The sequence below is a fragment of the Dendropsophus ebraccatus genome, chromosome 2, assembly GCF_027789765.1.
Source record: "Dendropsophus ebraccatus isolate aDenEbr1 chromosome 2, aDenEbr1.pat, whole genome shotgun sequence".
Taxonomy (NCBI): domain Eukaryota; kingdom Metazoa; phylum Chordata; class Amphibia; order Anura; family Hylidae; genus Dendropsophus; species Dendropsophus ebraccatus.
The window spans coordinates 151423736-151439517 of record NC_091455.1 but is presented as its reverse complement, the minus strand read 5'-3'; the positions used below and the strand labels follow the sequence as shown (position 1 = coordinate 151439517).

The window sequence follows — 15782 nt, the reverse complement described above, 5'->3', positions numbered from 1 at the left end:
GTCATGTTTGTCAATGTTACATTGTAAAAAGATAAAGATAGCCCTTTATTATTTGGTGACAAAAGCTATTGAAAACAATGTACCTCTTTTCCAGATGTGCAGAAGATGCTAAAAATGGTGAAAACCTCAATACCACTTTTAGGCTGAACCTGACAGGTCATTTTACGAGACATTTCATTTACTGTAAGGTATAGTTGCGACTTCCCAATCTTGTGTCCATGTGAATCTAGAAAGTAGAAAAAGAAATCATGCTTGAATAGAAAAGAGGGCAAACTACCTGGAATAAAATAACTTATTGATTGCAGCAAATTTCCATTTAGACAGCTTTACTATAAGTCTATGAGACTGCCAGGATGGAAATGATTGACAGCAGGGAAGTGGAGGACAGAGCTGTCTGGCCGCTGCTTACCTCTCCTTTTGTCACCCCATAGAAAAGTATGGGGAGGACGGGAGAGATAGTGTTGGGCTGCTGAGGAGTGTCTATCAATATCAGGGTCTCTGCTTGCATGTCAGTAAACACACCCAAACTGGACACCTGTCCTAGACATGCTTAAAAGATATAGGTGTACAGCATATGTATATCAGAGCTGTAAAGAGTAGCTCATAATCAGGATGACCTCTAATGTATAAGGGTGTGTTCACACTGTTTTTTCATTTTGTAGTTTTTAAAACCAAAACCAGAACAGAAAACTGTTTGGTGTCAAAACATGAAAATGTCTTTTTAGACCACGCCCCCACATTTTGGATGGCGTTTTTAAAGCCACATCCAGGAATGGATTTAAAAAGTCTGTCTTTCCTTATATAAATTGACACCAAACAGTAATCTTGAAAATGATGAGGAATACAAAATTATGCAGCAAGGATAGTTCCAGCACTCAGTCGTCCAAATCCAATTCCTTTATTGTAGCATAGCAAAAAAAAAAAAAAAAAAAACAATAAAATCATGACAATCGCTGACATGTTTCGGTCTATTCAGACCTTAGTGATAGCATAGGTGTGAACAAGTCTCTCTGTGATATATAAACATACAAAAGAAATGAAAAACACCTGTTGTCCTGGCCATACCCCCAAAAATGGGGGTATGGGGGAATACAAAATTATACAATAGCCTATTCTGTACACAAAAAGACACAGTAAATGATATAACAGTGTTTGCTTGCTTTATTTCTGCATTTTGCCCAAGGCAAATATCAGTTTCATGACACTGCTGGAGCTGTGCTGTTATAGTCATCGCAAAAGCCCAGGGCCAATCCTAGCTGTTCTGTCACCTGAGGCGAAAGTCCACTGTTGTGACTGATTGCTATGAGCAGACAGATAAATATGAGTCTTAGGGTGCCTTCACACCTAGTCTGTCAGGTCCTGGCAGATCACTTTCACTACATACACACAGTGGTCTGAACGACCACTGTGTGTATGTACTGTAATTCTGCTGGCCCCTTAACCCCTTCAGCTCCCGCTCCGCTGTATATATACCTCTCCTCGCTGCACGGGACCCGGCGTACTGCTCTCCCGCCCGGCAAATCAGTGGCTGCGGCAGGGCAACACACTGATTGGCCGGGCGGGAGAGCAGTACGCCGGGACCCGTGCAGCGAGGAGAGGTAATGTATACAGAGCGGGAGCGGAGCAGAGGCCGGGCAGCAGCTGAAGGGGCCGGCAGAATTACATACACGCAGCGGTCGTTCAGACTGCTGCGTGTATGTAGTGAAAGTGATCTGCCAGGACCTACCCGACTCGCAGCGTAATTTACGCTGCAAGTCGCTAGGTGTGAAGGCACCCTTAGGCTAAGTTCACATTACATTTTAGCAGTACATCACTGACACCTATCAGCATCTCCCCAAGAGCAGGATTCCAATGTATACTGTAGCTTACTGCAACGGCGTCGGCGCCATTCATTCAATGGCCAATTCATTTCATCTAATGACTCCGTTCAGGCCACATACACTAATATTACAGGACTCATTTGCACAGCAGACCATGTTATTGAGTCCTCTCAACTTAGCATGCAATTTTTACTGCTGAAGATTACCGGATAAAAGAAAAACTGCACAACCATAAATCAAACAGGGTTCAATTAGAAAAGGAATAATTGGTTGCCTAATGTCTAAAGATACTCACCCAAAGTAACATCCAGCATATACATCTTGCCAGGCTTCAAAAGAAAAGGTCTGATTGTAATGTTCTGGGAAAGAATACCTGATAAAAAAAAATATATAACTAAACGTTACAAAAATCTTTCAAATTTGTAGTGAAATTGCATTATGAAACAGCTGTTCCATTTATATAAAGTACAGCTACAGAAAAGATCTATCTTCTACTGAATGCAATGTTGTAGTGCAAACCAGTTAAATGGGTGTTCAGTATGTAGGGAATACGAACAGGAAAATTAACAGCAGATTTTTTGACAGAAATCATCATGAAGGCTTGAGTTTGCTATGCCACTGATGTGAATGATGATAAGAACCACATAATAGTAGTGATAAGCCACTTGACATGGATGCGTTTTTACATGGTAATCAAGACTGCATACAACAGTGCATCCACATCATAGACTAAGGCCCAGATTTATCAACCTGCCTAATGCTGCGTTTACACAAAGTGATAATTCGCCCGATCTTACAATTAACGATATTGAAAGAACAATGTTTTTTTAGAACAATCAGCGTTTAGACTGAACGATATATCGTACAGAAAAATCGTTTTGCGATCGCTTATGCCTATGTCGCACATAGGTAAAATCGGTGAACGACGGAACGATCTGCTAATTTTTGGTACATATTAAAATTGCACAACTAACTAATCACTAGATCTACAAAGCTTCCCTTTGACTGGGTTTGAGCACTGATCAATCCGATCAAAACTTTTTTTGTGTGTTTTCAACTTCAGCCATAGCAACGTGCTCCTGCCTAATGTGAATGGTGTTCTAGGAGAGCTGACCAAATTTGTCCTTTTTTGTGGGTTCCAGATGGGGGAGTGGCTGCCTCTACTTGGTTGTGCACTCCACCCATCCCACCCAGGTGGTGTAATTACTTTTGCCGGTATAAGACAGATATTGCATGCCCAGAGCATAGGCGTATTTCATGCCATGAAGAGGCCAGAGTACAGTGTAGGACTGTCCTGGTATGAGGCCACCGTAATGTGGTGGGGCAGTTTAAATGGTAACCAAGAGCCTCATTATTTTTGTGGGATTTTTTTCAGCAGTTGGGGGGGGGCTGCTTTTAACTATTTCCATGTCTGTAGTGGGTCTGTATCTTGCCATTGTGGTGAGCTGTCACATTTTTTTTGTGTTTTTTTTTTTTTTTGTGTGTGTTTTTGTGTGATCTTTTTGTGTGATTTTTTTTATAACAGGTACACTTTAAGCCTAAAGAGGTATTTCCATCTCATAAAGTCAGCCTGTTTGCTACAAACAGCCAAATCGCAGGAGTTATGTAATGTTCTTCTATTTTACTATCTGCGTAATTTCCATTGACTTAAATGGGAGTAGTGCAAATGGTGCAGCCCAACCAGTGAGATACAGTATGCTCTTTATGTAGCTTAGGGAGATACTTAAACAGTATAACTTGCTTGGCTATGCCATTTGCACAACTTCCATTAAAGTGAAACCCCTGGGATTTTCTACTTCTACATACTGATGGCCTATAGTCAGAATAGACCATCAATATCCGGTCAGCACATTGCCAACATCTAGAATCCCTGATGATCAACTGTTCAGCTGTACAACTGCAACTGCTCCCTTTCCAGAATACGTCTGGCCACAATGGCTGTTCTGTGCAGGTAATTGGTGGGGGTGTCAAGTGGCAATACTCTGACAATCAGCTATTGACCAGCTATCAGGATGATAGGTCATTGATATATGAAACCGGACAACACTTTTAATCTTAGGGCCATATTTCACGGCTTGATATTCGTCCAAGAGCGGTCGATAATCATTCGGTGTAATAGAGCCCTTAGTCAACACACAATATGCATAGATTTTTTCTTATGGATGAGATATCACAGGTTTACATTTCAGGTCACTTAAACATACCTGAGGTAGTATAACTGCTAAATAGTTCATGACCGATTGGCAGTTTTAACCAGTGAACCATAGGTAAAATATTTGGCGCAATAACTGACAGATCCACAAAGTTATCCCCATTGTTTGTAGCAGTATCTCCATCTGAATAGCCATGTGTGACATCCAATTCATCTAATTCAACTTGGAAAAGAAATTTTAAAAATTAGCTTCCATATCACCAAAAACTGTAAAGAATTTTCATACCAGTTAACTTACTTTCATTCCTTGTTCCAGAGCCTCCAACACCTTCCACAATATTTCCATATAAATGCGTGTCAAAATCTGTAAAATTTAGAAATGTTGAAATTTCTTTAATAGATAAAATCCAAGCAGGAGCACCTACAAAGATCTGCTGCCATGTCTGTGCTGACAATGCCTGGTTCTAGTAAGGCTGCACAGGATTACTGGGCCTAGAAACCACTGATCTATAATTGATAGGCTGCGGGACCCGAGCTAGTTCAGTCAGGGGCAGCATCACAATCTAGTAAATTTAGGCAAGTGGATCCTGGGGGCCCATCTGGATGCTGGGTGCTTTGTTTAGGCTTTTAGCTCCGTGCCTTGCCAATCCTTCTTGTGGATGTTTTATGCCTAGGGCCACTAGAGTGCTTGCAGAGTGGGGAGAAAGAGATGCCAGTGGATTGTGTGGGAGTATGGGTGTTTTTTTTTTGTTTTTTTTAGAATATGGCGGGGATGCATGAGAGGGTCAACCATGAGGTGATTACCTACAGAGAGAATTATTTCTTATTTACTGGTACTACTGGTAATTGTTAGCATGGTATACTGAATTTGGTCAGTAACTGTGTTAAGGTGATATGTATGCTGCTAATATGTTACTGATATATATAAATATATACTGTCCTTAGGTCTTACTAATCTTTGGGTGCGTTTACATACTGTGGTTCTGCATTGCCACTGCTTTACAGTTAAAGGGAACCATTCAGCACAACTGTGCTGATACAGTTTCCAGCTGCACAGTATAGATCTACTGTGCAGCTCCCGAGGCTACCAGCCGCATCTGCTTTACATAGAGGTAAATGGAAAGGTAAAAGTTTGCAAGGCTGGGAGAGGGACGGCAACTAGTGATCTGGGCAGGGAGTCGACCCTATGCCTGTCAGCAGGCTCTGCAGAAATGATTGACAGGCGTAGAGGCTACTAACAGGTCTCTCTGCCTGTCAGTCAAAGATGGGCAATTTACTAGTTGCCACCACTCTCCCGGCCTCACGCGTTAGAATAAAACTCCTTTTTTCCTGATGTAAGGCTACAGCGGCAGACACGGCTGGTAGCCTTAGGGAGCTGCACAGTAGGTCTATACTGTGCAGCTGGGAACTTTATCACCACAATCATGCTGACTGCTTCCCTTGAAGGGTGCCTTCACACGTAAATGAAATCCGCTGCGGATACAGTGCCATTCATCCATATGAGAGCACATAATTGCAGCGAGATTGACATCCTGCTATGAGTATGTGAGTTAACCCCGCAGCCCACTGCCGAGTGCATACATTACCTGCTCGGTGCCGCGGCTGCATGTGAGGCTCCCAGCTCCCATTAGTCCTACTCAGCCAATCAGTGCAGTGAGCTGTCTGTGGGGGTTAGCTCACATAATCACAGTGGGATGCCAATCCCGCTGCGAGTATGTGCTCCCATAGGGATGAATGGCACTGGATCTGCAGCGGATTTCGGATCCATACGTGTGAAGGCACCCTAAACCACTTTTTTGGCAGGATTTTACATTTATCTCCATGCAGTTTTTAAAACCATACAAGTTTTTTATGAGCAGTATTAGGCCATGTTCACATGGCGTAAGAGACCGGCCAGATGATCTTTCGGCCCACAGAGCTCTGATGCGGGCGCTGCCGTGCGCACCAGCATCAGAACTCCCCACTGCACGCTACGAAGCTTGCGTCTGCAGCCACTTGCTTTTTAGTGTGCACTGACATGATTTTCTTTGGCCGCTATTCACTGAATAGCAACCGCAGAATACTGACATGTCAGTTCTTTGCTGTGCGGCTAGGGGTCCCAGCCGAAGCGTATACTATGTGTATACGCTCTGGCCGGGATCCCATAGACACTCGGACAATGTATTTTCTCGTATTAACTACGGCCGTTGTTGCAATCGGCAACAATGGTCGTAGAAATACGACAAAACACGTTGTGTGAACATAGCCTAAGAATGCAGTTTTAATGAAGACGGCTCTAGGAGTATTTTTCTTAAACTGTTCTTTTGAAAAAGAAAAAAAGAAATACTTCAAACAAAACTGCAAGTATTCACATATGGTGTTCCCTTGTTGTTGCTTTCAGCTACACCATAATATATCATACAGAAGTAAAGTTTTGCTTCATATGTTTCTGCACCTTAACTCACCACTATGTGTTTGACCTTTAGTAGTATTCCATAAGAGATTTCCGCCTTCTCCATCTCCACTTACGAAGCCACTCATATCATACATATCCAATTCTACTTTTAGTGAAAAGAAAATATATTTATTCTTAATACTAATAAACTATTAAATGACATTTATATAATGTTTAACAGATCATTGTTAAGTATGTTTGAGTTACATTATAAGGCTATGTTCACACTATGTAAGAGACCAGCCGTTCGGTGACCTGGCCGGGTCACGGAACGGCCGGTCTCTGCAAAGATCATCCCGGCTGGTACTGCAGTACCGGAGGGATGATCTTTATGGCCGTAGTGTTCTGATGCCGGAGCCGCTCGCTTCATTGTGTGAACTGACAGGGTTTCCTACGGCCGCAATTCACTGAATTGCGGCTGCAGAAAACGGACATGTCCCATAGAACAATAGGTATTGTTCCACAACGTGCAAAGTACGGCCGTTGTTGCCGATGGCAACAACGGCCGTACTTTTACGTAGTGTGAACATAGCCTAAAACCACTTTAAACCGGGCCCTACAGCAACTTTTTAATGTCTAAATTAAAGGCCGTGTACAGTAGGGCTTTTTACCCAGAATCCATAGATGCTACTCTTATTGTAATAAAGTCCTCCAGCACCGTGAATTAGAAATAATATACAAATCAGAGCTCCACAAAACATTTCCTGGGCTGCTAAACTATCACCCCCTGGCGCGCCAGTATACACCCACATACTTTAGACTGACAGACAAAAGCCTGTACTTTTAGACTTTAAATAGTCATACATGTACAGAATAAGCTGCTGCACTCATCCGAGTCCTTTTTTATCGTTCATATTCACTCACTTGCTGGTGAGTGCTGCGGTCTATTCTATACATTTATGAAGATTATCGGAGTGCTATTCTGAACTTGGACCCCTGCAAACATGTTAGGATACTTCTAGGTGGGGTAACGTGCAGTGCCAGCCCTGTATTTTGTTTAAGTTTGATTGCTTATTCCTCAGGTCTCATAAACAAACATGAACACTGTGCAGAAATTTATAAATGGTGCTGCACCAGTTTTTTTTTGTTGCAAATAAAACTGTAAATTTTCAAACAAGCCCCATTTCACACAAAAATTGGCAACTTTTTAGCTTTGGACATTGTGTTCCCCAAATGTTAAAATGTGGTCAGTGTGAAAAACTTAAATATGCCCCTTGTATGTCAATGCTGAAACTTACCAGTGGGTTTGTGTGGGAGTAAACATTTATTTCATTTCCATACTTCCATATAGGTAGAAAATATACTTAAATAGCCATGGTCATTAGAAAAAAGCGTACAGGTGGTGACTGTTCAGGAAAATGTGCTGACAGAAGTAAGCAGTTATCGCGTTATCTCCCAGCTCCATGTCATGAGACCAGGACGGACATATCTACAAGGCCATCTTGCTAACACAGACACAAAGAGGGAGGAGAGGTAGGAAGTAGCATGTGTCTTTCTCTGCTCATTAGACAGGGTTGTGGTCTAAACACTCTGACCAATAAAAACCTTTGACATGTCTCTGTGACATGACAGAAGTGTTATTTTAAATAAAATGTACACTTTAAAAATGTTTTCCAGGAAATACATTTTCCAGGAAATCTCCAATACTTAGCACTTTGTCTACCCTTACAATAAAGTATCAAATGAGTGCATACTTACCTCCTTTGCTCCTCTAGCACTGCAGTTGTCTTCCAGATCTTGCTTATGTGTTGTTTTTCCTTCTTCTAGGGATGTTCCGCTCCCACACGGAACAATCAGAGAGATGAGTGGGACTGCAGAACATCTCTGAAAGAAGGGAGAAAAGCACAGGAGTAGATCTGAGAGCAGTGGAATTGAGGAAGTAGGTGTTTTTTTTATTTAATACATGAAGTGGCAAGGGCTATGTATTGGGTTTCCCTAGAAAAACACTTTAGCCTGGTAGTCTTGGGAATTTGGGATCCTCCTATATACTGTATGAACAGTGAATCACTGCAAACAGAGGATCTTACTATAGACAACTCAATAAGGTCAGGATCCCAAAAGCCACCTAAAATGGGAGACTTAAAAATAATAATAATGATGTTTTTTCAAGTTGCAGAGAAGAAAATCCCGGCACTCACCAAGTCAAGTATTGCTTATTTATTCTGTGCAAAACATCAGAGGGTACAGGAGGATGCGTTTTGGCGTATATATCCTTCATGAGCTCATGAGCTGATAATGGCTATACGCCGAAACGCGTCCTCCTGTACCCTATGATGTTTTGCAAAGAATAAATAAGCAATACTTGTATTGGTGAGTGCTGGGATCTTCTTCTCTACTACGTCTGAGACGCCATCCCACCACAAGCACCACCACTACAGCAGTGCCGTCTTTACCACTACTCCAGATTTTTGAAGTTGCAACTTAAATAATTACCTTTGTAATCTAGATTTGAATCACCTGATCTGTCAATTGTTGATTCCCGAATATTTCTGCCACCTGTAGATCCTTCCTCTAGGAGATCTAGATGTGATTCCGATAACCTAATCATGTACATATCATGTACTGACTCTGCGTTTTCAGCATTGCCATAAATCATTTTTGGTAAATCAGTTGATTCAACCAAATGTTCTGTAACTTGTTTTTCTGCATAAACAGCTGTGGGGTAAATTGTCCTTGATGCAATCTGTAAGGCTGGTGCTTTTGTAGAATTTCCATTGTAGAGAACATTTTCACTAAGTGCACTTGGACCTCCTATGCTTTCTTTTAAACGGCAAAATGGAACTGTAAAAAAAAATCACAGTATTGCAGCTTATTAATTTACGCCGGGTCTGCATGCATTTCATTATACATTGTATTATGCTTTACAGATACATTAAGAGACAGATAAACAGATAAAACTGCATAGTATCAAAATGGCATTTAATAACTTGGCTAGGCCTAAGTGTGTTCTTTTTTTTCATTTTTTTTTAAGCTGATACAACTCTTATAGGTAACTCTGATTATTTGTGTACCATAATTACAAAATCTACCATTTCATCATTCTCTTTTGTTAAGATTATCATTCTTCTTTCCTTTTACCATTTTTCTTTTTTTTTCCAGTCACCTTAGTCACCTTTGTTTTACTCATTCATTCTCACCCCCTTGTATCACACACTTTCTTTATGATGTTTCCTTTATTTTTGGCCTGTTTCAAACCACTTTCTCTCTCTCTCTATTCTTCCTCTTGCCTTCTAACCTTCCTATTCTTTAGTTTTATGTCTTACATTTCTATCAATTTATTATTCCCTCACCTCCTCCCTCCTTCCCTATTTTCTTCTTCTCCCTCTTTCCTCTTTTTCAGTGTTCTTAGGCTGCATTCACAAGTTCAGTGATTTTCCCAGTCCGTGATTGTGGTCCAGCAGCTACCTCCGTGATCCGTGCAAAACAGTCCGTTTTGTATCAGTGTCCGTTTTTTTCACGGATCTGTCTTACAGTATTTTAAATGACATTGATTACTTCACATCCGTGTTTTTCACAGATGAACACGGATGTCACATCCATGTACATCCGTAAAAAACACGGATCTCATTGATTTCTATAGGGAATCCTTTCCGTGCATCCATTCCGAGTAATGACATGTCCTATTTTTTAACGGAACGGATCACGGATCCGTGAAATCACGGAACATCTGAATAGCCCCATAGAAAGCAATGGGCTGTAAAATTGTCCGTGCGCACGGATCCGTGAGCACGGACAACTTCCCGGAACGTGTGAATGCAGCCTTACATTATTCCTTTCATTAATTTGCTTATTTGGCAGTAAGTGAATGGGATTCAGACATATTAGAAGTTGGTCCTGTATTTCTAGTTTATAATAGGAGAAGCTGTGTGAACCGAAAGCAGTGCCACCACAATAAGCATAATACCACCTCATGTAACATTTGGTAGCCAACCCTATTTTAGCCCAACCAAGGCAATACATATAGGCATAAAACAAAAGGCACAATCCTACCATCTGGTGTGCTGGTTTCTGTTGCATTAATCCAGTATAGATTCCATTGATATGATATATCATTTAGGTCATTGCAGTCTGCACAAACAGCCTGTACTGAAAATTGTTGGTTCCAGTTAATTGAAAGCCCTCTACACTCAATACAAGTCATTTCAATGGACCTAAGACAAAATAACAATAGAGATGAGTAAATAATTTTATGACAATATACAGTGCATTATGCAGTACCAGGTAAACTGGTATTCCAAACTCAACAAATCCTGCCATTGTCCTGTTATTGATAGCCAACTACCATTATCTTCGTGTGCACTAGTGATGAAAATGAGAAACTCTTTACTGCTATGGAAAATGGACAGCAGAGAAAAAAAAGGAAACATGTGCAAAATGTAAGAAAGCAATTACTAATCGAGTGCCTGCCTACAGTATCAATACAATTTCTATAATATTCAGTAACAAAGAATGAAGTAAGAATTCTTGCTCATGTTTTATGCTTTTTCTCTTGTCAATCACCCATGCTCAGGATTGTTGAAAGCTGTTAAAAACCTGTTAAGACTGCTTGGTTGCTGAAATAGACAAATAGGGATGGGCTTGTGTGTTAAGACACAGTACAGGTTTGATGTATCTGACTAGGCTACTTGTTAGCCAGTCGGAAGCATTTGGTCCATTCACACAGATTTAAAGCGTAACTGTCATTTCAGGGTCATTTTTCTGAAAACAATAAATATCTATAGTACAAGCGATTTTAAGAAACTCTGTAATAGGTTTTATGTACTAAAAGAGTTTCCTTCTGTACTGAAAAAGCTCCCAGCCTCCCCCCTCACATCAAATGATGCAGGATTTCTGTCTCCATTATGTGGCTATGGAGAAGGGAGGGGCTGTTAGGAGTGACTGAGCACGGAGGATTTCTGCAAAGCACAACACCCTGCAATCTTCTCTCAGTAAGTTCATAGATAAGCACTGACCTTTCTGACCCCTGAATTTAGCGTTTTAGGTGCCCAGAGAGTCTACAAACAGCTGACCTTCATGTCACCTCTTCCTGCTCCCTCATCTCCCTCAGCCCCTCCCCCCTTCATAGGCTTACAATGGAGAGAGCAGAGCCCGTCTTCACTGGCTTCTCTGTAATGAAGACGTGTTTGCCTGATAATGCACAGATAAGAAGTCAGGGGGGGAGGCTGGGCTTTTTTGGCTGATGAAACCGATTACAGAGTTTCTTAAAATCGCTTATACTACTGATTTCTGCAATAAAAAAAAATATGACAGTTACGCTTTAAGTACAGAGGCTGGGCACTTCATACTACAGGGAGGCCATACAGGACTCAGTGTGCCAGGACCGTTGTTATTTAGCCTCTTCTTGGCTTTAAGTGTAGTTACTGCCTCCTGCTTCTGTGTACAATCTGGAGGTCAATGTGAAATTAACACAAACTACTACTATTTAATGCCCATCTACCCTGAGGATAGCTATCAAAAGAGAAAATAGACATTATTATTAGGGAAAAAAAACACAATAAAAGACCAAGTGTAGACATGGTCTTGAAAAAGGTCCATACTTACCTAAAGTTTGTGTTGTAACTAATAGATAAAAATGTTTCGGCACTTGAAGATTTACGATCTCCATTAGAGACAATTAAGGTAAAATGAAACTGATCACACCTCTTATTAAGCAAAGCTGTTGGAAAGGTGATAACAGCATGGTTGTTATGAAGAGGGTCTAATACACCGGAGTCAAAGCATGAATACTCATGGATACACATTGCAGTGCAGCTCCAATGGAACCTAAAAACATAAAAAAATGATTTATCATAAACTACACATATATTACAATGGGACTTGTGCACGATGATGTGGATTTTAAATGTCCCATTTTGATTCTTTGGCATATGTGTGTTCCAGTTATGAAGTCCATACTGGATTTTTAAAAAATGTTTATGTGTTTATTGGGGGTAGAACTTACAACATGAAATACAGTTGACATTTTAGGCAATTATCTCCCCCAAAGCCTAGCTTGATGATGACTGTATGATCATGTAATAAAAAGAGTCTAAATTCCTTTTAATAAAGGTACTTGACTAAAATGAAGGCTGTGAATATATGTGGAGTTTAATAGAAGTGTCCAGGTTTTTTCTATATTTAGAAATGCATTTGTTTATCTACCTTAAATGAGCACTGGGATTATCTGGGTCAAAAGATGGTGTCCCATTTAGTGTAAAATATTCAACCGTAGTGTTATCGATGAAAAAATTATGCCCATTTGCAATCACGCTCACTGGATCACTGGGCTGAACTTCCACAGGCACTGTGTAATTGCTGTACACCACATTTCCTGCTATTTGAACCTGAAAGATTAAACTGCTATTAATATGATAGATAAAATATATCTTGCTGCATGATAAGGCTGTTATGTATGCAATATATATAAGTGCTTCATTGCAGTGTGCAGTCAACTGGAGCATACAAATGTGTCACATGCAAAGAATAAGATCTGGAGGTATTCATTGTGTCTATGTCCATAAGACTAGTCACTAAATGCTAAATGAAACAGTTTAGGCAAAATGACAGTCCCCATGATAATGTACTACAAGGAACATTTTAAAAAATATGATAAAAAATAGAAACAGATTAGGAAAAACAAAAGTGTTTCAGTACCAGTAAAAAAATGTAGGCTATACATTCTATTGAGGGTCGTGACTATCACCATAGCAGCCATAGCGGCTACTACAGGGCCCACCTCATCAGGGGGCCTAGTGGCCCACTCCTGCACTGGGCCTGGCCTACACTGGGCCACCTGAGCCATAATCATTTGCAGCAACTGTTGGCCAAGCAGGCCTTCAAGGTGCTGCAAATGTCCATTTAACTGTTAGCACACCTGATGAGCACTTGCAATTAAAAGTTAAAGGTTATGACTACAGTTGACCAGGTTTGGGGGTCAGTCGGGGGGGAGGGGGGGCAATCAAAAGTTTACTATTGGACCCAGCCATTTCTAGTTACGCCCCTGATCCTCTTTAAGCAGTTACATAGGGTACATACCCGAGATAAACCTGTATAGTTCCCATAATCTAGGGAGAATGCTGGCAATGTAATTGTTTGCTTCTTATTGTCAATATGAGGTAGTAAGGGAATAACAGTGCCATCATGTTTCACAAAAGACCAATGATAATAAAGTCCTTGAGAAATATTGCATGGTATTGCTGCTTCAAATGTTACTCCGAGATGTAGTTCTTCATATCTTCTAACCTAAAATATAACAATTGACTCAGTACAGAATCTATTTAGATATTTTCAAGACGCAAGCATAATGTACAGCACTGAGCTAAAATCATACAAAACTATTAGACTAGCCATCAACTCAGTTTTTAATGCCAGGACCCAAAGACATTTTCTGTTTTTGTCTTCCCACATTCTGACAAACAAATATGTCTATATTGCTTTAACACAGTATATGAGGACTTGTATTGAATTAATTACTATTACAGTTACAGTTACAGTTTGTACACCATGTTAGGGTACATATCCGTTAGCGTTTCATTCCTAATATTATATATATATATATATATATATATATATATATATATATATATATATATATATTATAATGAGGCCGGCATAATGACAGATGAATAATGATGTACAATAATGATGTCCAGATCGTGTGATGGATGAATGGCACGTGATATAGTGAACTAAAAAAATGTTTTGGAGGTCATATAACTGGTTTTGCAGCACCAAAACTGTAGGGAACTTCTAAAAATGGTAAATTGACCAAGGAACCAGGGAGTAACGCCTTCAAAGGGGTTATCCAGCATTAGACAAATATGGCCACTTTCTTCCAGAGACAGCACCACTCTGGTCTCTAGTTTGGGTGCAGGTTTTGCAACTCAGTTCCATTGAAGTAAATAAAGCTTAATTGCAAACCACACCTGAACTGAAGACAAAAAAGGAGTTGTCTCTGGAAGAAAGTGGCCATGTATTTCTAACACTTCTTCTTAAATGAGACTTGTGAACAAAAAATCCATTAATGTTGGATTTCAGGGGACTGTGGCCTCACAATAGTGTAGTGTTACAATTTGCAATACAACCACATTGACAAACATTAGATTCAATTTACTCAACTTATTATTTGCAGCATTGCAATATTCATTTTGCACAACCAAAGTCATTGTGTAGCACTAGCACCTACAGTATTATGTAGTTCTAAAACAGGATTGGTCACTCATTTCTCTGAGTGAAAAAGCTATGGATTAAAGGGGTATTCCACCCAAACATAACTTTTGATATGTTGCTGCCCGTGGTGAGACTTACAATTCATTCCATACTTCTCCTTCTCCCAGTTCTCAGCAGTCTCACCATGGGCAGCAACATATCAAAAGTTATGTTTGGGTGGAACATCCCTTTAAAAACTGAAGAAAACATTAAATCATGAGAAAAGCCTATGACTTATACCTGTATTTTCAGCGGTCCCATATTTTTTACTGGTGGAGGTTGACAATGCTCCTTTACAACAAATATTTGCTTGGTCAACGATGCAGAGCTAACATTGTTAAAGATTGAAACATTCACTGTGTACTCTCCTTCTCTAAAATAAAACACAAATTAGTTTTCACAAATTTAATAAAAATGTACAACCATATATTTAAAGTGTAACTGTCATTTAAAATATTTTTGCGGAAATCGATAGTACAAGCTATTTTAAGAAACTCTGTAAAAGGTTTTATTGGGCAAAAAAAGCCTCTTTCTGCACACAAAAAGCTGTTTTGCAGTCTTCCCTCACTTTTCATCTGTGCATTATCAGGCAAAGCCGTCTTTATTACAAAGGAGCAAAGTAAAGATGGGTTTGCTGAGTCCATTATATCTATGGAGGGGCCGAGAGTAATGAGTGAACAGAAAGAGGAGACAAGCGGCTGTGTAGCTTAGAGGCTGCCTGGATTCACAGGTCAGAAAGGTCAGTGCTTATGTGGAAACTTGGTGAGATAAGATTGCAGAATATAGTGTATTACAGTGCTGCCTTTTCTCCTCTCCTGCTCACTCACCCCCTTGACCCCTCCCTGCTCCATAGATGGACTCCATGGACTACAGAGGGAAACTCTTTTGCTTAATAAAACCTATTACAGAGTTTCTTAAAATCGATATAAATATTGGTATTCATGAATTTCTGAAAAGTTACATTGAAAAAACAGTTACATTTTAACTAATGTGAATATGTAGGGGTATAACAGAATTTATTGAATCTGGATGTACAGTCCATAAAATTACCAATAAGAGATGAGTGAATCTTTTAAAAATTCGGTTCGGAAATTTTTATGGCAAAATTCGAGAACTTAGCAAACCTTAAATCTATTCTTACCCCTGTTCATGCTCCTCTGGTGTCCTCTTTTGTGTCTGCTGCCTCCAG

At 40.1% G+C, this 15782-nt stretch overlaps 1 protein-coding gene across 1 annotated transcript in view; it reads right to left on the bottom strand.

The window, feature by feature from the left end:
• The window catches only part of PKD1L1 (polycystin 1 like 1, transient receptor potential channel interacting), a 107786-nt gene that overhangs the window by 57712 nt on the left and 34292 nt on the right, over positions 1-15782 (bottom strand). The window contains exons 20-30 of the mRNA XM_069959695.1: positions 14834-14966; positions 13421-13627; positions 12548-12729; positions 11948-12169; positions 10397-10557; positions 8840-9187; positions 6417-6509; positions 4271-4336; positions 4025-4186; positions 2116-2193; positions 84-226 (exon numbers count right to left, since the gene is read on the bottom strand). Of these exons, the coding sequence (XP_069815796.1) occupies positions 84-226; positions 2116-2193; positions 4025-4186; positions 4271-4336; positions 6417-6509; positions 8840-9187; positions 10397-10557; positions 11948-12169; positions 12548-12729; positions 13421-13627; positions 14834-14966 (1795 nt within the window). The remainder of the gene's footprint in view (positions 1-83; positions 227-2115; positions 2194-4024; positions 4187-4270; positions 4337-6416; positions 6510-8839; positions 9188-10396; positions 10558-11947; positions 12170-12547; positions 12730-13420; positions 13628-14833; positions 14967-15782) is intronic.